The sequence below is a fragment of the Salmo salar genome, chromosome 09 (assembly GCF_965601325.2).
Source record: "Salmo salar chromosome 09, fSalSal1, whole genome shotgun sequence".
Lineage (NCBI taxonomy): Eukaryota > Metazoa > Chordata > Actinopteri > Salmoniformes > Salmonidae > Salmo > Salmo salar.
The window spans coordinates 142,812,291-142,834,337 of record NC_138299.1 but is presented as its reverse complement, the minus strand read 5'-3'; the positions used below and the strand labels follow the sequence as shown (position 1 = coordinate 142,834,337).

At 43.8% G+C, this 22,047-nt stretch overlaps 1 protein-coding gene across 4 annotated transcripts; it reads left to right on the top strand.

Moving 5' to 3' along the window:
* Positions 1–552: 552 nt before the first annotated feature.
* On the top strand, positions 553–20,608 carry LOC106613090 (vascular endothelial zinc finger 1). Of its 4 annotated transcripts, XM_014214999.3 has the most exons (8): positions 571–677; positions 4,814–4,873; positions 11,173–11,975; positions 14,112–14,181; positions 14,587–14,752; positions 16,057–16,101; positions 16,516–16,584; positions 16,785–20,608. In XM_014214999.3, the coding sequence occupies exons 1-8, from the start codon at positions 645–647 to the stop codon at positions 17,105–17,107; spliced, it is 1,569 nt and encodes a 522-aa protein (XP_014070474.1). In that variant the 5' UTR covers positions 571–644; the 3' UTR covers positions 17,108–20,608. The 4 variants fall into 4 exon arrangements, with proteins under 4 accessions (XP_014070476.1, XP_014070474.1, XP_014070477.1 ...); XM_014215001.3 differs by lacking the exon at positions 4,814–4,873 and having other exon boundaries at positions 553–677; XM_014215002.3 differs by lacking the exon at positions 16,516–16,584.
* Positions 20,609–22,047: the final 1,439 nt, after the last annotated feature.

The window sequence follows — 22,047 nt, the reverse complement described above, 5'->3', positions numbered from 1 at the left end:
GGTTATCAGATAATGGACAATGAAGGTAGGCTCTGAGCACATTTGTAAGTTAATTAATGTTATGCATATGTTGCATCCTAATTGTGTTATGCAAGCATTTGTGTCTAGAGGTCAATATTTTGCAATCCAAGCAAATCTTGAAAGGATTTCTTAAAATTTGATTTCAAGGGGTTGACAAATAGTAGCTAAACTGTATAGAAACAACATGTTGCTTTTCCCCTAGTGTTTGTGTTGTAACATAATGTAATGATAAATACAGGCACAATCAGTAACCATATTTGACGATGGCATATTGAAAATGTACTTTTATGTCATCTCTGGAAGGCGCTCTAATGGACTAGTTAAGCACGACAAATGGGGGAACATGTTCCATATCGAACATATTTTATTGTTGATTGACTCGCCACATCATATACCATTCAATCGTTTTCCAATACATACGTATTAGAAACACATTTTACAGCCGCAATATTTTAATACAAGCCAATTTACAATATGTTAATTTCTGAAAAATCTCTAACGTCCCATGAACGTCGACTAGAAATGGTTCAGCCCGGAGGGTTACAGGAAGTTGTAGCAGCTGCCATGTTTTGCTGCTTTGTTGTAGATTCCGTCTAGGTTTCCTGCAGATTTTAAGTGTTGCAATGGAACCGAGCTGGAGTACATTTTTATTCCAGGTAAGTGTCATCAGAGTGGTTAATTTGATTAACTACATCTAAATGTTACTTGATGTCTAATGCACCGTTGCCAATGGTGATTTTAAACGTGGATTTCTAGTAAAACTATTCAAGCAAAACAATGGTAGCGTTAGCTAGTTAGCTAATATTGGCTAGCCTATGAGCAATCCGCTGAAAGAGCTAACGTTAGCTCGCTAGCTCACTACATCAATCCCAGACTTCCAGCTGTGAGGTATATGGATGACGCTTTCGAGAGAGGAGAGGAGAGGAGGGGAGGGGAGAGGGGGGCGATCTGGGTGCCCCACAGTTTTTGTAGATTGTTGGTGTTAATACATACTTTAATCAAAATCGTCGAATGCATGTTTATTATAAGTACAGGATAAATTGGAATGGGCCCCATTTAGCTAAATATAAAACTAAGCAAGCTAGCAAAGTGATCATGGCCGCGCGTTGGTTAGTTAGAATGCTAGCCAGCTAGTTGTAGTTAGCCTCAAAGAACGAGAACAATCCACCTCCAGCGGCGAGCCATGCTAGCTAGCGAGTGAATGTGGCATGAAAGCTGTTTTTTTATTTTTGCAGTCAGTGATTTTGTTTACACATTTTGATAGGATTTGAATATTGTTCTACTTTAAGCAAATCGCACTCGTATACACGCTGGGCACGAGGAGGGAATACCCCGCACTTCCGATTCTAAAATTTCCCCCCTTTTCCTCGTCCCAAAATATGTAACCGCGGGTTGGAGAAAGAATTCAAACTATGCAGTAATCTACAGCCAAGATGCTAGCTAATTCTTGCACTACTGATCATTTGTAACCCCTCTCTCTGCCCTATGTCTGAGATTTCTATTAGGCAGCTTGCGGAGGATATTCACGTCCTTAGTTGTCAGCCTTTGGTGCGATTTAAATTGCAAATCCAGGAATAGGGATAGTCATCAATGGCCATTTGTATTTGCCATTTACCATTTTATTAAGTACCTATATCCAATCTATACATATTCAGAATTCCTGGACATGGTTACAGCATTTTTAGCAATGCACCTTGCACCTTAATCAGTTGCAAAAATGCTTTTCCTACCCTCTGGCAGTAGGTGAAAAGTTGTCCATGTAAAAACCTATCCTCTTGTTGCACTATGTCCATGCAGAGGAGTTGTAGTATTTACTAATGTGTGCTTGTAACAAGACGTCAAACAACTGATATAAACTTGTACACATATTTTGCAGATGTTATTGCAGGTGCAGCGAAATGCTTGTGTTTCTAGCTCCAACAGTACCTAACAATATACACAAATACCCCTAAATTAAAAGAAAATAATTAAGAAATATCAGGACGAGTTATGCCAGTGTGGAATATATGTATTTGATGGTGTGTGTATGGACTGTATATGAGTACAAAATGTGTACAAGCCCTGACTAGAATACAGTAGATTATTTTTATATAACTAGGCAAGTCAGTTAAGAACAAATTCTTATTTACAGTGATGGCCTACTGGGGAACAGTGGGTTAACCTCTCTGGGGTATGTGGGACACACTATTCAACAGCCAGTGAAATAGCAGGGCGGCAAATTCAAAACAACAAAAATCTCATAATTCAAATTTCTCAAACATACACTTCTCGTTAATCCAACCACATTGTCCGATTTCAAAAAGACTTTACGGCGAATGCATAACGTTAGATTATGTTAGGACAGCGCCGAGACAAGAAAAACCACACAGCCATTTTCCAAGCAAGGAGAGGCGTCACAAAAACCAGAAATACAGCTAAAATGAATCACTAACCTTTGATCTTCATCAGATGGCACTCATAGGACTTCATGTTACACAATACATGTATGTTTTGCTCGATAAAGTTCATATTTATATCCAAAAACCCCATTTTACATTGGCGTGTAATGTTCAGAAATGTTTTGCCTCCCAAAACTTCCGGTGAAGGAGCACATCAATTTACAGAAATACTCATCATAAACGTTAATAAAATATTCAACAGTTATTCAAAGAATTATAGATACAGCGGTTGCATTAAGGAGAAGTGTGTCAGATTTCAAAAAGCTTTACGGCGAAAGCAAATTTTGCAATAATCTGAGTACAACGCTCAGATATCAAAACAAGCCATACAGATACCCGCCATTTTGGAGTCAACAGAAATGACAAAAATTACATTATAAATATTCACTTACCTTTGATCTTCATCAGAATGCACTCCCAGGAATCTCAGTTCCACAATAAATGTTTGTTTTGTTCGATAAAGTCCATAATTTGTCCAAATACCTCCTTTTTGTTTGTGCGTTTAGTCCACTACTCCAAATGCAGGAAGCGCTCGCAAAATGTCACGACGAAAAGTAAAAAAAAAGTTATATTTACGTTCGTAGAAACATGTCAAACGATGTATAGCATCAATCTTTAGGATATTTTTATCATAAATCTTCAGTAATATTCCAACCGGACGATTCTTTTGTCTTCAAAAAAGAAAAGGAACACAGCTAACTCTCATGTGAGCGCGCGCCTCTGAGCTCATGTCATTTTCTGTCGTCTACTTCCAGGAGCTCTTATTCTCTCCCCATTCACAGTAGAAGCATGAAACAACGTTCTAAAGACTGTTGACATCTGGTGGAAGCCTTAGGAAGTGCAAAATGAACCCTAAGTCACTGTATACTGTATAGGCAATCACTTGAAAAACTACAAACCTGAGATTTCCACACTTCCTGGTTGGATTTTTCTCAGGTTTTTGCCTGCCATATGAGTTCTGTTATACTCACAGACATCATTCAAACAGTTCTAGAAACTTCAGTGTTTTCTATCCAAATCTACTAATAATATGCATATCCTACCTTCTGAGCCTGAGTAGCAGGCAGTTTACTATGGGCACGCCTTTCATCTGGACGTCAAAATACTGCCCCCTACCCTAGAGAAGTTAACTGCCTTATTCAGGGGCAGAAGGATAGATCTTTACCTTGTCAGCTTGGGGATTCGACCCAGCAACCTTTTGGTTACTGGCCCAACGCTCTAACCACTAGGCTACCTGCCGCTCATATATATACATATGAAGTGGGTAAAACAGCATGTAAACATTTATTAATGTCACCAGTGTTCAATGACTCTACATAGGGCAGCAGTCCCCCAAAAAATAAAGTGCCTTTGATGGAGAAAGAAAACATGAAAGCAGTCAACCTGCCAGGTACACAAAATTCATAGATTGTAGACATTACATAACCATTGGGAATTAAACCACCAGCAGTCACGTGTGTCAGCTAGATCTTGAAAATGGCTCTCTTTCCATCACACCTGGGGGGAATTGCATTTTAAGAATCCAGAATATGTATGCCTAGACATTTGAAACATCCTCTTATGTTTCTTTTCCTGGAATGTGTATCATTAGCTTAAGGGGAACAGGCTATTTCGCCTAGTGGACATGTATGTAACTTTTACTGTCCAATCTATCTGGCAACCTAAGATGCATTACAAAATGCAGTGTCGGTTAAATTATTAGATGAATTGGACCTTTTTGAAGACCCTTATTCACAACATCTCAAATGGCCCGCTGCGTAGTGTCCCAATCCCAGGTCAAATGTGAACACCAGTGCTGAAAATGTATGTCCTCAAACCACTTGCCACTTGTTTTCTTTCTTCCCAACTCCGCCTAATCATATTGCAGCCGTAGTGGTAGGCCTAGTTCTGTTCCCTCAGCGCTGGAGAGGTGCAGCTGCTGCCAGTTAATTGGCGTGAGCCGAGGACCCTTGATAATGCTTTTATTTTGTGGCTAACAAGGCACAAATACCTGAAGCTGGTGTGATGGAGCAGTGGAGGAAAATGGAAACTAAGTAGTTGTTATTTGGAGGCTCCATTTGATTCGCTGGATTTGATAAAGCATCTAATGAGGCTGTGCGTCACTTGTTACTGTTCTGTAAGCATCGGAAGTTATGCGGGGGGGGGGGGGGGGTGTCAAGCTATGCAGTTCTCAATAATGGTGTTCTCGTAATCCTCCTGAATCAGATGAAGATGACTCATTTCTTTTCTCACGATTTTAGGACAAACTTACATTTTAGGATTCCCCTAAGACCATACGTAATAGGGTTTTGTTTTACTGTTAATGTTAACATTTTATTAACAAGCCCAGTATTTTCCTTTTTCTTTTGTATTAGTCTTCTGTAGGTCCCATGGTTCCAGGGAATCCACGTAGGGACTACTACACAGGGATCAGAGTAAGTTCATGTCCTCCACAGTAAAATCCCTGTAACCTGTGAAAAAAAATGTTCTGCACATGACACGACCCCAACCAAGCCCTCAAAACATAGATAGAACAAAGTATGTAGTCAAGGTCTTAGTCCTGGTTTCAGGGTTAACACTCAGATCTTGTTGCTTCCCTCATGCAGGTTGGTGCCTGAGTATGTTTTTCAGGTTTTGTGAGAACTCAAGCAATACCAATATATTTGAACTATTACTGTTTCTGGGATCATAAAATAAAGTGGGCACTTCTTGTCTGAGCAAATGGCAAGCTGCGTTCTTGGGGGCCTTGTCTGATATCTAAACAGATTAGCATTGTGGTCAATGAGATACTTCTCCATCATTGTAAAGCCCCGCCCCACATCTCTGACTGAACTAACAGAACAGGCTGCTTTTATATGTTTTGTATTTTTTTAGTTGTTTTCCACACCCCCACTCCGTTTCAACACAATTTATCTGGGAATGACCTCAGCCTTCAGAGCGGATTTGTATCAAAATCATCAGAGCAGCGTGAAGGCACAGCGGGCTTCAGCTCCCTATGCGTCTGAGTCTGAGAGCCTTGCTGTCTCAGACACACACACACACCACACACACACACACTCACAGCTAGAAGAAATGCTAATGGTGGTAAGAATTCCAGTCTGGATCCAACTACAGTGCGGACGGAGGACAAAAAGGGGACTCGACACCCTGTGACTTAACCCTGTTTTTCTCCCATTCCCCAAAGCACAGCTGCCTCACTAAGCAGTCTGCAGCGGCCGCCAGCTGAACACAATCCCCAAATCAGGCAGGACTGGTGTCACAAAGGCCCCCCTGAGGGTCGTAAGTGCATCACTGCTTGGATTTGTGTCCTCTACTGCTCCACAAAAGAGCATAAAGAAAAAGGAACACAATTTTGGATTTTTTCCGACTCCCCCAGCTCAGACCCCATCCCTTGCCTGCCTGGCTGACCGTATTGGGATGCTTGGCTGAACCTGAAAGCCCAGGGGTCAGCTCTTTAACCCTGCCCTATGGTGATTACGGAAAATAACAAGGTCGTTTCAATCGTGGTGTCTTTGGTTTGCCCGTTGTAAGGTTGCTGGGTACAATGTGAAACTCTATTCATGCACCAACCAAAAATATTCATAAACCCCCCGCCCCCCCACCCAATCTTTGGGGGCTGCCGTGACCAATTGGACAATGCCAGCAGCTGCAGATGTCCTCTGTACACTGCTCTATTAGCTACCAGTGTTGGGTCATTGTTTTGCTATCTTGTCAGTTTTCATTACACTGCTACATGTTTTTCAACCACTGCAAAACAATAGACAATCAGCAACATTTTGGATAGTGTATGATTATTAGTAGGTGATTATTGAAATATTTAAATGTTGTAATGTTTTATTTACATATGGTTGATGGTTGTAGTAGGTTATATAAGCCAGTGGGATGACTGTGATTCGGGGGGTGTAATTAGTTTGAGAGTTTGACGCCTGCACCCACAGCACCACATAAAGGTGGTGTGAAATTGCTCCAAAAGGGATATTTATAGCAGATGTAACATGCTGCTTATACAACACGTACTGAGAAACAACACAAGTTTCATTTCAAACAATTAGCATTGGTAGGTTCTGTTACTGCCATTCAAAGCGGCACTGAATAGTAAAGGGTCTGCTCGTCATTGCAGATGGATACCGTGTTCAGGAGGCATGACATTGGCGGAAATGTTGAAGTAGATGAGAAAATACCTGAACTTGTCCAATTGGTCTAAGCAACCATTCTGGACAGTATTTACACCCCCCAAATCAAATAAAAGATGGCGCCGGAGGGGATTTCTGCTGTTTTATGGGCTCTTAACCAACCATGCTATTTTGTTTGTTTTTTTGTAACTTATTTTGTACATAATGTTGCTGCTACTGTGTCTTAAGACTGAAAAGAGCTTCTGGAAATCAGAACAGCTATTACTCACCTTAAACTTAACTAAGAATTTCTCTTTAATGAGGCGGACGAGAGGGATTTACTCCAGACACCCAAACAGGCCCTCATCCCCATCATTCGCAGGTGAAAGACTGAAGAGGTATCGCGGAAAGAGATCGGGGTGCCTTGTGAGAATCCGCCGATGAGTGGCTAATCTCCCCTTGCTATCCGTACTGTTGGCCAACGTACAATCGCTGGATAATAAATTGGATGAACTAAAAGCACGTATATCCTACCAACGGGACATTAACTGTAATATCTTATGTTTCACTTAGTCGTGCCTGAACAACATGAATACGACAGCTGGTGCACGATATCTAAGGAAGTCTCAAGCATTTGCTCGCCTGAGGCATAATAAACTGTAGACCACACTATCTACCGAGAGAGTTTTCATCTATGTTCTTCGTAGCCGTCTACATACCACCACAGACCGATGCTGGCACTAAGACCACATTCAATGAGCTGTATACTGCCATAAGCAAACAGGAAAACCCTCCTCCAGAGGCGGCGCTCCTAGTGGCTGGGGACTTTAATGCAGGGGAACTTAAATCCGTTTTATCTAATTTCGGCATGTTAAATGTGCAACCAGAGGGAAAGAACTCTAGACCACCTTTACTCCACACACAGAGACGTGTACAAAGCTTTCCCTCGCCCTCCATTTGGCAAATCTGACAATAATTATATCCTCCTGACTCCTGCTTACAAGCAAAAATTAAAGCAGAAAGCACTAGTGACTTGGTCAATAAAAAATTGGTCAGATGAAGCAGATGCTAAGCTACAGGACTGTTTTGCTAGCACAGACTGGAATATGTTCCAGGATTTTCCCAATGGTATTGAGGAGTACACCACATCAGTCACTGGCTTCATCAGTAAGTGCATCGACAATGTCGTCCCCACACTACAGTACACAGTACATACCCCAACCAGAAGCCATGGATGACAGGTGACATCCACACTGAGCTAAAGGGTAGATCTGCCGCTTTCAAGGAGCAGGACTCTAACACGGAAGCTTATAAAAAATCTCGCTATGCCCTCCGACGAACCATCAAACGGGCAAAGTGTCAATACAGGACTAAGATCGAATTGTACTACACCGGCTCTGACGCTCATCGGATGTGGCAGGGCTTGCAAACTATTACAGACTACAAAGTGAAGCACAGCTGAGAGCTGCCCAGTGACACGAGACTACCAGACGACCTAAACTACTTCTATGATTGCTTCAAGGCAAGTAACACTGAAACATGCATGAGAGCATCAGCTGTTCCGGACAACTGTGTGATCACGCTCTCTGTAGCCAATGTGAGCACGACCTTTAAATAGGTCAACATTCACAAGGCCGCAGGGCCAGACGGATTACCAGGACGTGTACTCCGAGCATGCGCTGACCAACTGGCAAGTGTCTTCACTGACATTTTCAACCTGTCCCTGTCCCTGTCTGAGTCTGTAATACTAACATGTTTAAAGCAGACCACCATAGTCCCTGTGCCCAAGAACACTAAGGTAACCTGCCTGAATGACCCGTAGCACTCGCGTCTGTAGCCATGAAGTGCTTTGAAAGGCTGGCCATGGCTCACATCAACACCATTATCCCAGAAACCCTAGACTCACTCCAATTTGCATACCGCCCCAACAGATCCACAGATGATGCAATCTTTATTGCGCTCCACACTGCCTTTCCCATCCGGACAAAAGGAATACCAATGTGAGAATGCTATTCATTAACTACAGCTCAGCATTCAACACCATAGTGCCCTCCAAGCTCATCACTAAGCTAAGGACCCTGGGACTAAATATCTCCCTCAGCAACTGGATCCTGGACTTCCTGATGGGCCTCCCCCAGGTGGTAAGAGTAGGTAACAACACCTCAGCCACTCAGATCCTGAACACGGGGGCCCCTCAGGGGTGCGTGCTCTGTCCCCTCCTGTACTCCCTGTTCACTCATGACTGCACGGCCAGGCACGACTCCAACAGCATCATTAAGTTTGCTGATGACACAACAGTGGTAGGCCTGATCACCAACAATGACGAGACAGCTTATAGGGAGGAGGTCAGATGCCAGGACAACAACCTCTCTCTCAACATGGTCAAGACTAAGGAGATAATTGTGGACTACAGGAAAAGGAGGACTGAGCACGCCCCCATTCTCATCGACGGGGCTGTAGTGGAGCAGGTTGAGAGCTTCAAGTTCCTTGTTGTCCACATCGCCAACATGGTCCAAGCACACCAAGACAGTTGAAGAGGGCATGACAAAACCAAATCCAGCGATTGTACGTTTGCCAAAAGATTTGGCATGGGTCCCCAGATCCTCAAAAGGTTCTACAGCTGCACCATCGAGAGAATTCTGACAGGTTGCATTACTGCCTGGTATGGCAACTGCGGTTGGAGGCTGAACAAGGCCCTACAGAGGGTAGTGCCACGGCCCAGTACATCACTGGGGCCAAGCTTCCTGCCATCCAGGACCTCTATACCATTTAAAAAAAAAATGTTGTCATTTAGCAGACGCTCTTATCCAGAGCGACTTACAGTAGTGAATGCATTCATTTCATACATTTTTTATTTTGTGTGCTGGCCCCCCGTGGGAAACGAACCCACAATCCTGGCGTTGCAAACACCATGCTCTACCAACTGAGCTACAGGGAAGGCTGTGTCAGGAAGGGCCTAACAATTGTCAGACTCCAGCCACCCTAGTCATAGACTGTTCTCTCTGCTACCGCACGGCAAGCTGTACCGGAGCGCCAAGTCTAGGTCCAAGAGGCTTCTAAACAGCTTCTACCCCCAAGCCATAAGACTACTGAACATCTAATCAAATGACCCACAGTGATGCCGAAACATTGGTATTTTACCCAATAAATTCCTGGGAGTGTGTGTGTGCGCGACTATTTTTCTCTATTGTAGTTTGTTCTCTGTTAGTCAGCACTACATTATTTAATGTTCTCTGGGGGTGCTCCAGCTAATGCTTTTTATTAGGTACAGTAAGCTAACACACAGGTTGTCCCGCGCTAGATGCTGTACCAGTAGAGGAGGAAAAAAGATCACCTTACATGCAACAGATTTAGATTATTGAGTGGCAGGGAGCTGTGTGTGTGTGTAGACAGCCTGTTACTTGTGTATCTTTGATGGACTCGTTTGAGCAGATCTCGAGTTGAATATTTTGGGTGTACAACGCTAGATTTAGTCATCCTAGTTTAAAAAAATAAAACTCGAGATTTGGTGAAAAGGTCAAGAGGTGTACATCTACAAAGTGAAACAAACCTGTTGATTCATTGTATGTATGTATGTAGTTGGTCAGGTGTACGTTGGTGTCATTCTGGCACGACATAACTGACTACATCACCCACTGAGCTCAAATCTCAGAGTTTAAATCCTCTCCTGTGTCTTATTAGTTATATGGCACCTTGAACAGCTGCCTCCTAACCCTCTTCTCCCCTCCTAACCCTCTTCTCCCCTCCTAACCCTCTTCTCACACCACATTCATCAGGGCTGCACTTGTGTTTTTTCTGAGAAGCTCAGATGCCCTGGCTGGAAATGGCTCCCTTTCTATTTCTGGTAAATTAATGGATGTCCCTCTTTTTAAAGCCTGTCCTTCCTCTTAGAACGCAGCATTCATGCTGACAGGGCTGGGGTTGTAGCAGTAGTAACTTGGCTGCCTGAATGGCACAGGGGAAGACTTGGAATAATTTGTATTTTTTGGGGGGGCTCCCGAGTGGCACAGCGGTCTAAGGCACTGCATCTCAGTGCTAGAGGCGTCACTACAGACACCCTGGTTCGATTCCAGGCTGTATCACACCTGGCCGTGATTGGGAGTCCCATAGGGCCGTCGGGGGTTTGGCCGGTGTAGGCAGTCAATTGTAAATAAGAATTTGTTCTTAACTGACTTGCCTAGTTAAATAAATAATGTCATAAATTGAGCAACCTCTTTTTAGAGCCTCAAACCTCAACGTCACCTACAAGGCTACCCTTAGATATCACCAGAAAAGCGTTTGAGTATTATAGCTTAGTTCATGAAATTCATCAACAACATCTGTAAATGGAAGCTGACAACCAAATGGACTCTTCAAATAACAAAAGTGAATCAAATTGTTATACTCTGCTCAGTCCTTTGAAAAATGAGAAGTTCTGTTTTACTGTCATCCTTATCTTGGAAACAGCGGTAGTTCTGCTGACAAGGCAGTCCGTTTCAACTCTCTGGAGCAGTCAGAAACAGGTCTCACTTTCTCTCTCTCTGCTACATGCAGCTGTAGTAGCTTTGAGGGTGTGACTGACTGACACTGTAGACTGTGTACTGATGTGCTTCTACATGGCTGTCTTTGTGTTGTCCTTCCAGCAGGCCAATGAAGCCCTGCATCACCAGCACCAGGTGGCCCAGAACAGCTTGCTGCCTCTCCTCCAGTCAGGAGGACCAGAACCTGTGGACCAGAAGCCTGTGATGCCCATCCTCTTGGACCAGAAGCCCCCGGTCAGCGTCGCAGAGCTCCTCAAGGACAATGTGGCCAGTGGGACGGGGGGAGGCGGCGGAGGAGGCGGTGGTCCCGTTGTTGTGGTGAAGAAAGAGCCCAAGTCCAAAACGCCTTTCATCTGCGGCTACTGCAACAAGGCCTTCCGGGACAGTTACCATCTCAGACGGCACGAGTCCTGCCACACGGGCGTCAAGATGGTGTCTCGTCCCAAGAAGATGCAGACGGCGCCCACCATGGTGCCCATGATCTCCACAGTGCCACAGCGTGAGAACAGCGGCGGTCAGCCCTCTTACATCTCCACCATCGCTGGCATCCTCACCACGGCCACAACCTCAGCCTCCACGGGCTCCAGCATCATGTCTCCCACCATGGTGCCCCAGCAACACCAGCATCAACAGCAGCACCATCATCATCAGCAGCAGAGCCAGCCCAAGAAGCCTGCCAAGCCAGTGAAGAAGAACCACGGCTGTGAGATGTGTGGCAAGGCCTTCCGAGACGTCTACCACCTGAACCGTCACAAGCTGTCCCACTCAGACGAGAAGCCCTTCGAGTGCCCCATCTGCCAACAGCGCTTCAAGAGAAAGGACCGCATGACCTACCACGTGCGCTCACACGACGGGGGCGTTCACAAACCTTACATCTGCTCTGTCTGTGGAAAGGGCTTCTCCAGGTGCGTGGCGCAGTTCAACTTACTCAAGTTTCCCTTTAGTCCACTTAAAAAAAAATTATTGTCCATAGTACATGTTGAGCTGTAATTGTCAATAATGCATTCTGAGAAAGAGTTTGTGTAAGGTTCTTTTGAAATTTCACATATTTCTTACCGTTACCACCACTGTGAAGGTGATCTCTTTTTCACTGCTTCCATTTCAATGGGCCCCAAATATATTTCCTGATTGTGGGGAAAAAGCAAGAGGGCCATATTACAACTTTTCGAAAGTCGTCTTAATTCAGGATACGACTATGTTGTAGAAGAAGAAGCCTAACTGACAGGCATAAAGGACGACAAGAGGGCAGATAGTATCCAACAGGTGCAGCCTCATAAAACTGTCAAATGTAGCCCTGGATGAATATGATAAGGATGGTACAAGTCCATGGTGGGCATGGTTTGGTAAAAACATTCCACTTGAAATTGATATTCAGTGGTCAGTAGCCAAATAATTTAAAGGTGTGATGAATTTTGGAAATCTTGTGTTGGAATGTAATTGAATTGGACTGGTTAATCAGTCTCAATCGATAGGAATTTAGGAACATTGCTTTGCATACTAGTATGTTTCCACTATGATGCTTTAATGCACATAGCCAAAAGGTGTTATGTACAATTTCCACTTTGAATGAAATTCCTCAATCAAAGAACAAGGTGGAGTATAATTTGAATGCCTAAAATCACATACCGGAATGCCTATTTATATGGTAACCCTATGAGACAATGTCCTTAATTATTGTTCTGGACCACCTCTTGTTTGTGTGTAGCTTTTATGAAGCTCGGCCATGATTACCGATGCCCCACGCAGGTTCTGTTCAGACCATAGTACTGGCTCATGACATGCAAGCAGTGCCCCACCATGTATATAAACAGTATCTGGAGCTTTGCGTGCGTCACATAGTAGTCCCTCGTGTCCTCCCTCCCAGGGATATCGGCAGGGGACAGGGAGACTGCTGCAGGGGCCAGACAGCACCAGAAGAGATGGGTCTCCAGTGTCACTCCTGCAGCTCCCAAGGCCAATGGTAGTGTTCTGACTCACTGACTGGTCTGATTTCTAATCATTGATTTAGCTCCACCCCTTTTGTTCTTTCCAATATTGGAGAGTATTTTGTTATTTCCCCCCCAACCTAACCCTTTCAGACATTAAGTTGTCAGTGAACGGTGAAGTTCTTGAGCTAAATTATTAGCAACTAGCGAAGTGAAGGATATTGTATCATAACCATAGTGACTTGGTGCAAAGTAACAAATCTTACTCTTATGCGGCTAGAGGTGCATGTTCATTTTCACGCTTGGCAGTCCTGAAAGAGACCATTCCCCTCTTCTTTAACGAAGGAGTGTTGTGTGGGAGGGGAGATATGAGCTTTTCAGCTCCACTGCACTCCTGAAGAGATGGGATTGGACTCCTGCTCGCCATCACGAAAAGCCTGCTAGTGTGAAACCGCCTCCTTAGAGACATTTTCAAGCCACACTCTCCTCCTTTGTTGGAGGGGAATTCTCTGGCTGCGTTTGTCCAGTAGCTACATTTCACTAGTGCGGCTTAGTGAGGGCAGAGGAGAACCGAGCGACAGATGGACGGCTGTGGTTGCCAGATAATTGTCTTCTCCAGGGTATACTGTAGAACAGATGATTTTGTTGTTGTTGTGATGTTGTAGAATAGAGTTCTAGTCGATTTTGAAAAAGGTCTAAATTCCATCCCTCTGGTAATTTTTTGGTGTGGTTCAACTGAATAACTCTCTGGTCTCGTTGCAAGAATATCAATTATTACTTTGGGGGAAGGAATGCATTTGGGAGGGGTGTAGTAGTGGATTGATGCTCTAATAGCTTGTGTCCCATGGGTCAAATATGGACGCCATGAGACTAACATTAAGTTAATAAATAAAACATCTACAGTAAATCTAACTATTATGGTATAACAGTGGGTTCACAGAGAATGTGTAATTTGCCTGCAATCTTTGTTGGCCCATTTTGTTAATTGAATCAAGTGCCAACAGAGTAGCCCCAGCTACTGTCAGTGTATGGTGTTATTGATTAACCTGTACCGGTGTTTTAGCTATTATACCAGGTTTCAAAATGCCTGTGTTCTTGTGTCCTCTCCTCCTGCAGGCCTGACCATCTAAGCTGTCATGTGAAGCATGTTCATTCATCAGAGAGACCCTTCAAATGCCAAGTAACGGTAAGGAGCCAGGCATCCTCCTCCGGGACGCTACCTTCCCTGTTTATGGTCACTTTCCTGTCCCGCACATTCTCTCCTGGTTTGTCGGATTAAGGATGAGATTATTACGCTAACTCCCAATTGTAAAATATGTCATCTCTCCTGAGTCTTCAAGATGCAGACAGGTCTGCAGTGTACACACACAAACTCATTGAGTGAAATTTTAATATATTTTTTTTAATTTTATTTAACTAGGTAAGTCCGTTAAGAACAAATTCTTATTTACAATGACCGCCAAACCCGGACGATGCTGGGCCAATTGTGCGCCGCCTTGTGGGACTTCCAATCACGGTCGGTTGTGATACAATCTGTATCAGGCTGTATCTCATCTAATATCCCCATCATTGTCCCTGTATACCACTCCAGGCCTGCACCTCTGCTTTCGCCACCAAAGACCGCCTGCGCTCCCACATGATCCGACACGAGGGCAAGGTGACCTGCAACATCTGTGGCAAGATGCTGAGCGCCGCCTACATTACCAGCCACCTCAAGACCCACGGCCAGGCCAGCTTCAACAACCCCTGTACTAAAGGTACGCCAGGCAGCCTCCCACCCTCCTCCTCCACTCCCTCCATCCTTCCCACTCTCCCCTCAGCCACACCTAGCCTGGGGTGCTCCAGACTTAGGTATTCAACCTTATATTTGTTTTCTTAAAAAATACTTTAGGTACTTATTCTGTCCCTATCTTTATGCTGAAATCACCCCATGCATTGTTCTGTGGTGTCCTGTACACCATAGGCAGGCACAAAGCACGTTGTCGGGTGTATTCATTCCGACGATTCTGTTGCTAAACCTTTCTTTAATGGAAGCGAATGAAATGAAGGGGGACCTACCTGAATTTGTCCAGTAGAAACTCTTGTTTTCATACAAGAGTTTCTTCAGAATCATGAAATGGAGTGGAGAGTGACCCATGTCTGTATGTATTTGATTCCAATATATTTGGGTCAGGATAAAGAATGATTAGGAATAGGCCTACTTTATATTAGCCATTTTCATGGATATTCATATCCTTCAGTGCAGCACCACAACAAATTGACTTAGAGATTCAAATGTACTGCACAACCAGTCCACAACTGACAAGGACTGTGTTACCACTCATTCAGGGATTCATATCATGATAATGTCTGTTTGCTGGGGCCAACCCACAGCCCTGTCTGGTTTACCAGTTGTTTACATGTGTGGTGGGGATGACAAGTACTGCTGAAAGAAATGGATAGCCTGTAGCAAGAAATCTGGTAGGAGACGGTCTAAATTTAAAGGGCTTTGGATGTTCAATTCGTTTGACGCACATAGCAAACTAGTGCAGCAATACGAGTCATTCAAATGCGATATGCGAGTCGACCAAAGAAAACACTTAATATCCTCTTCAGTGTTGATGGTTCTGTATGCTGTTTTCAGACTCTGTGGGTATCTTGTTACTCAGCTGTTGAAATTGAGGTTTATGACATCTGCTCTCTTGTTGGTTTGTCAAACCTCCACTGACTTATGGGTGTTGAAGTCCAGTTTGGAAGAATAAGATCACTCTGATACATTTTTCATAGGATTGATCACTCTAAAATGGCATGGGCAAAATCTATTGTTCAGCAGACCCTAATCATTTTACCCAATAAAATGGATATGCATACATTATACAACGATCTATTTCTGTCCTCACCAGCTACGACGTGCTATAAACCTTTTAGTACTTGGTAGAAGGCCAAATGATTGGCCCTTCGTGTATTTAACCCAATGACCTGTGTCCCCCTATGCCCTTCTGGCACGCAGAACCAAGTGATGCCCTGTCCCAATCAGTCCTGTCAATCAATGTAACCCCTATCTGTCTGTATCTCTGAATAGGGCTAAGTGACTGGCAGTGGAACCACCACTCAGGGCTACGAAAAGGTAATCTAGTAGCTAAAGCCGAAACCCATCCCGATCCCAACCCCTCCAAATTCGTAGCTGTATACTTACTTATGCATTGAAGTGGCCCATTTTCCACTACAGATCTGTCTTCTAGCCTAGCGTGTGTAGTTCTAGTGGTTTTACAACCAAGTTGTTGCAGATGCTTGTGTGTTATTGCTATTCAGGTATCAGGGTTTTATTTCATTAAGCAGGATCAATAAGTTAGCTAGCCAAATGACTTTGATCAACCTTAAATTACAACTCGGAAGGTTTAAGTGGAATATGGGTTGTTTAAAGCATTGAGTTAATTATACAATTTCAAGTTGACTATAGTATGAAATCAAGTGTTTCTGAATATTAGCTGAAAGTTAGCTGGCTAGCACATTGATCCTGCTTTTTGAATTGCCCCCTCAGGTGAGTTGACGGTAGGAGAGATCTTAAATAACTCGTTCCAAGTCCTTATGGACATCTCTCGTTTTCAAGGTAGGTTCATAAGAATCCTACCATTTTGTTTTATAATGTCTAATCATTTTAATGTGTGTGTGTGTTGACCGTTGCAGTGACTCAAACCTCGGCCCCTCTAACCCTGTGGAGCTTGGGGCTATCCTAAATGGTTTGTAATGAACGATCATCCAGCTCATTCTGTCTTTCTTTCGCTCCTTCCCTCCCTCGTCTTTCCTCAGACTCTAACAACGTGCACAACTCCGGCTCGGTGACGCCCGTCACCAACTCTGCCGCCATCACCTCGGTGATGAACCGTGGCAACGCCAGCAACCCGGTAACCATCGCCGCCCAGATGAACATCACCACCAGCACGGTCAACATCACCTCTCCAATCAACCTGCAGCACCCAGTGACCATCACCGGGCCCATGAATATAGCCCACCCTGTGGCCATCACCTCTGGGATGCCCATGAATATAACCGGGCCTCTTAACATCGCCATGCGGCCCATGGATAGCATGCCTTTTCTCTCCCAGGTCCTGCCTTCCTCCCCTCCCTGGTAGTAACCCCTTCCCTGGCCCCTGGTTAGCATCTCTTTATCAACCCCTCCCACCTCTCTCCTTCTACCCCCAGACCACCACCTCTTCCTCCCTTACTTTAGCAGACCTTCCTCCTTACCAGGAGTACTATAGATGATGTTGTAGAGCAGAGGTGTAGTGTGGTGGGCTAGCTGGACGCTGTACCTGTCTGTCTGTTCGTCTGGCTGCAGTGGGAGCAGCTGTGAATGCAGCATGATGAGAGGTGGACTGGCCAGCCCCTGTAGATGCTGGTGCATTTTATTACCTTTTAACTGCCGGTAGGAGAACAGTCCTGGAAATCATGTGAAGTCTCAGAAGGAGGAATGGAGCTTTGGAATGATGCTCCAAGTGGATGCCTGACGTAAACAAACAACGAGTTATGCCTCGCCTCTTGCATCAGAACATACCTGCACATTTGGCATTGGAATGAAACTGTAACAAATGTATTGCTGGTATTAATGTTTTTAAATGCTCTCTTACAGAGCACATGGTTTTTATATTAGTTTTCCTTTTGTTGTTATTATTATTATTATTATTATAGCCTGCTAATCAGTATTTAATAGTTGTATGCATTGTAAGGTGTTAAGTACAGCAAAAGGGACAAAGGCTACCATTTTGCAGGATGGTGATTTTTCTGGAGAGAAAAATATCAAAGGCTCAACAGTTCAATCTTAGGTCAATGCCTTTGACTGCATAAGGTGAGCTCTCCCAGGTCCTGATGCCATCTCTAGAAAATGGTCACATTCTCACTGCTGGTTACTGTAAACCTATACATGGTTTTTGTTAGTTTTGTTTTTGGAATAGTTCAGGTGTATTTTTAGATGACTTGATAAAGTAGCCGGAGGACATTACAGTGGTAATGTTACAGGAACACAAGGAGGAAATGTCTCGCACTGAAAGCATATCCCCGGGTTAATGTCCTGAAAACAGCAGTATTATTAAGAATCAAAATTAGTAGTGTTGGCTGTGAGCCTTGTTAATGTAGAGGCTATCTGAGCCACCTAGTGGCACAGTAGACACAATGCTGAAAAAACAGTCCCAAAGTTCACTTTTTAAAACGTTTTGTGAAAATAGTTATGTTGGGAGAGGTTTTGGTAGGGCCATTTAATCCCCCTCTCTTTTTAGTTTTTTATTGCAGGTTTAGGATCTTATAAGTATGAACTTCTACTCAGGAACCGTACTGAGAGTAGCCCAGTCTTTTGATGAGAGTAAAAGGATCAATTTAAGGTCAACATGCAACCTTTGTTGACCTTATACCCATTCTTTGTAAATATTACAACACAATTATTTTATTATTTTGTCTTTGCCTTTCAAAACATTTAATAAAAGTAGATATCCTTCAACACAGGTCAGGGCTGCAATTACTTTATCAATGTCAATACGACCGTCCATTGGACTACTTTTCCATAGTTAACCTCAAACTAACCTGGGAAGTATTTGTCTCCTGAGGTCCTTTTTATTATATTACTGTAGAACCAAAACTGCCATCTGGGGCCCAAGGTGCCCGGAAAGAGAATGGAAGCAGAGATGAGAGGCTGTGTCAACTACATGTGTTCTAGAATGGTCAAAGGTTATGGGTCAAGGGTCACAGGGCTGCCTCCTTCCCCAGCCCAGTGCCAACTGGCGCTGCCTAGGCCTACGTTCAGTACACAGGCCTCTCCCTCAACTGGCAGGAACTCTTTGAAACACGTGTAGCCGGCACGGCACCGATGTGAGCCATTGCCCCAAAATCAGGCTGTATGTCAAACTGGTGGACGTTCTTCAGAGACTTCTGCCCTCGTCAGTGGCCTCGCCTTCCCCGTGTCTCTGTCTTGGGAAAGGCAAGATGTACGAGGCATTTGCTAGTATTGCATGCATGCCAACACAGTGCCCCAAGAGAATTACTCAAATCTGGTATGGAGTTGTGGTCTTGTTGGCATTGGATTCCCTTTCCATCGATCTTGCATCGATGTTGCATGTGGACGTCTGAGCTCGTCCAAGTTTGGGTTGAGTAAAAAAAAATAGTAATTAGACTTGACAACCTTTTTTTTTTTTAAGATAACACTACGAACAGAATAGTTTTGAAGTACTTGTATGTTTGTCATTTGGCCTTCCGCAGTGGCCGTAACTCATGTGCCTGAACTGCTTTACAACAAGACTATTTCACACCTCTGCTTCCTCTTCTAGATGTGATGGACTTAGACAACACTAGTGCCCAAAAGCCTGTTTTAGCATGGGCAGTGCCATTGAGGACTTTTTGAAGTAGTCAACTAGGTGGGACTTCCTATAGGGTTAAGGAAGGATCACATAATTCTATCCAGGTCATCAGGCGGGATCAGCCAATGAATTATACTCATGAGGAAACATTCCATAACTGCAGGTGGCAGTAAATCGCCTACCTTGGCTTAATACATGTTCTAACAACACACTCCAGGTGGCAGTATACACCCTTTTAGTTTGTTTGCCAACTCATAGAAGTAGTAGAAGAAGAAAGTGTACTATTTCAGAATTCAATGGCGCTGCCTCTGCTCTCACAGATGCCATAATGTCTATGGTGAAGGAAGCCTTAACTGTTCAGATGGCTAAGAGCTAGACAGCCCCCTCAACCAAATTGATACGCTGTCATTTTGGGGGGCGGGGAGTATGGTTTACATTGAATTAAGTGTTTTGTAAGCAACATTCTAAACCGTTATAAACATTTTGAAAACATGTTCTGTAATCATTTTTTAGATAAAGGGCCATTACTCTTATGCACCATCAGTTTCTTTTTAACCAAATGCTTTTAATTTGTTTACGATGACACTACATTTTTTTTAAATGCAATGATGGTTTTGGGCTTAACTTAGATTTTTGGAAGAGAAAAGTTGGTCTGATCTTTCTCAATTTTCTTCATGAATTGGAAGTTCTTGGAGCCCTGTGAAGGCTGATGAATGTATATCTTTGTACAAAACCATTTAGTTCAGAGGACATGTTAGTTATGATAGACACATGCAAGGAAAAAAAAAACAACCTTTTTATAAATCTTTTTGTATTAGAACATTAACAACGGTAATTTTGTATATACGAAGACTAGGCTTTCTAATTAGCTTAAAGGTAAACATTCCTACTTTTTTTTTTTTTTCTTTTTACATGTGTGTCAAGAATAATTGTAAACATATGCGCAATGTTTTTATGTGCCTTTTATTTGGGTTGTCTAAATAAAAGAACTATAAAACATGATTGTGGACTGTCCATGCTGAGTCTGTGTAGGGAGGACAGAATTAACATTTGGCTCACCCAACACCTCCAAAAAGGTCTCTCCTTTCTTTCTCTCGTCCCCCCCCACCCCTCAGGTGTCTACACTGCCTGGCTCACAGTTGGCGTGCTATTGGAGTATGGTGGAATGATAAGTGCCTGTGTGACTGCGTATTGAGAGGATTTGGGGTGTTGTGCCAAACCATGCTGTGTGTGTGGGTGTTTTTTTTTCTTTTCACTCATTTCAATTTATCAATTAAACTTGGAAACTTGGATGGGGTGTCTCTGTTTGTTTGTGTGAACTGCACACAGTATTCTATTGTAGTTTTTTTTTCTCACATCTTTTTGCGGTCCAGACTTCAGCTCCTACTGTTAGTGTCAAAGTAATCTGGTTCAGTGCACATTAGCCTGGGGATGAGGTTCGTGTCAGTGTGGATCCAAGTAATTTAGAAGGCAAAGATGCATGACTGAAGAGGATGGAGTGGGGACTAAACACGCACACTGGACAGTTTATTAGGTACACCACCTGTTCATGAAAATGGCTCGCTCTGATAGAGTTCATGGTCATGAGTGGCTTACTATATAAAGCAGGCCGGCATTGAGACATTCAGTTTCGATTGAACGTTAGGTCACTTGTTTTAACCATTCTAAGCAACTGAGCGTGGTATGATCGTCGGTGCCAGGCAAAGCAGATCCAGCATCTCTGAAATTGCCGCACTCCTGGGCTTTTCAAGCTCGACAGTGTCTATCTAGGGTTTATCCGAAAAGTGTGCAAAAAACAGTCAGCAGCAGTCCTGTGGGCGAAAACAGCTCATAGATGAGAGGTGGAAGGAGAATGGAAAGAATTGTGCAAGCCAACAGTCAAGCCACAAACACAAATAACGGCACAGTGGTGTGCAGACAGCATCTTGGAACACACAACTCATTGATCTTTGTCACGGATGGGCTATTGAAGCAGAAGACACACCAGGTTCCACTCGTATCAGCTAAAAACAAGAAGTTTCTCCAGTAGGCACGTGATCACCAACATTGGACAATTGAGTAAAAAAATATTGCCTAGTCCGACGAATCCCGGTTCCTGTTGCATCATGCTGATGGCAGAGGCAGGATTTGGTGTAAGCAGCATGAGTCCATGGCCCCATCCTGCCTGGTGCAGTTGCCGTCCAATCTGCAGCAACTGCATGATTGCCATCATGTCAGCATGGACCAACATCCCTGTGGAACATTTACCGACTTGTAGAGTCAATGCCCCGGATAATTCAGGGTGTTCTGGAGGCAAAGGGGGTCCGACCACATACTAGATGGGTGTACCTAATAAACTGTCAGGTGAGTGTACATTTGCAGTCTCCCTTCACTCCGCCACCAGCACCACCACACATACATTGTGTTGTGGCCCTGGCATGTGGCAGCATAATAGATCCATTCATTACCATTCAAGTCACAAGAAACGCATCACATCATTTGTCACTTCTCATTCAGAAACACATTTACACTTGACAGTTAACCCCAAATATTGCCAGGAGAATGCTACCTGCCTGAATGCCTAGTGCCAACTGTAAAGTTTGGTGGAGGTGGAAGAATATTCTGTGTTTCCAACATTGTGGCAACAGTTTGGGGAAGGCCCTTTCCTGTTTCAGCATGACACTGCCCAGTGTTCCGAGCGAGGTCCATACAGGAATGGTTTGTCGATACCAGTGTGGAAGAATTTGACT

What these genes read in the sequence shown, in the direction of transcription:
- LOC106613090 (XM_014214999.3), top strand. Translation starts at nt 645, where the DNA reads ATGGAACCGAGCTGGAGTACATTTTTATTCCAG. An exon ending in CCTTCAAATGCCAAGTAACG is followed by an intron (nt 14,182 to 14,586) that starts GTAAGGAGCCAG and finishes ATACCACTCCAG; the next exon opens with GCCTGCACCTCTGCTTTCGC. An exon ending in CCACTCAGGGCTACGAAAAG is followed by an intron (nt 16,102 to 16,515) that starts GTAATCTAGTAG and finishes TTGCCCCCTCAG; the next exon opens with GTGAGTTGACGGTAGGAGAG.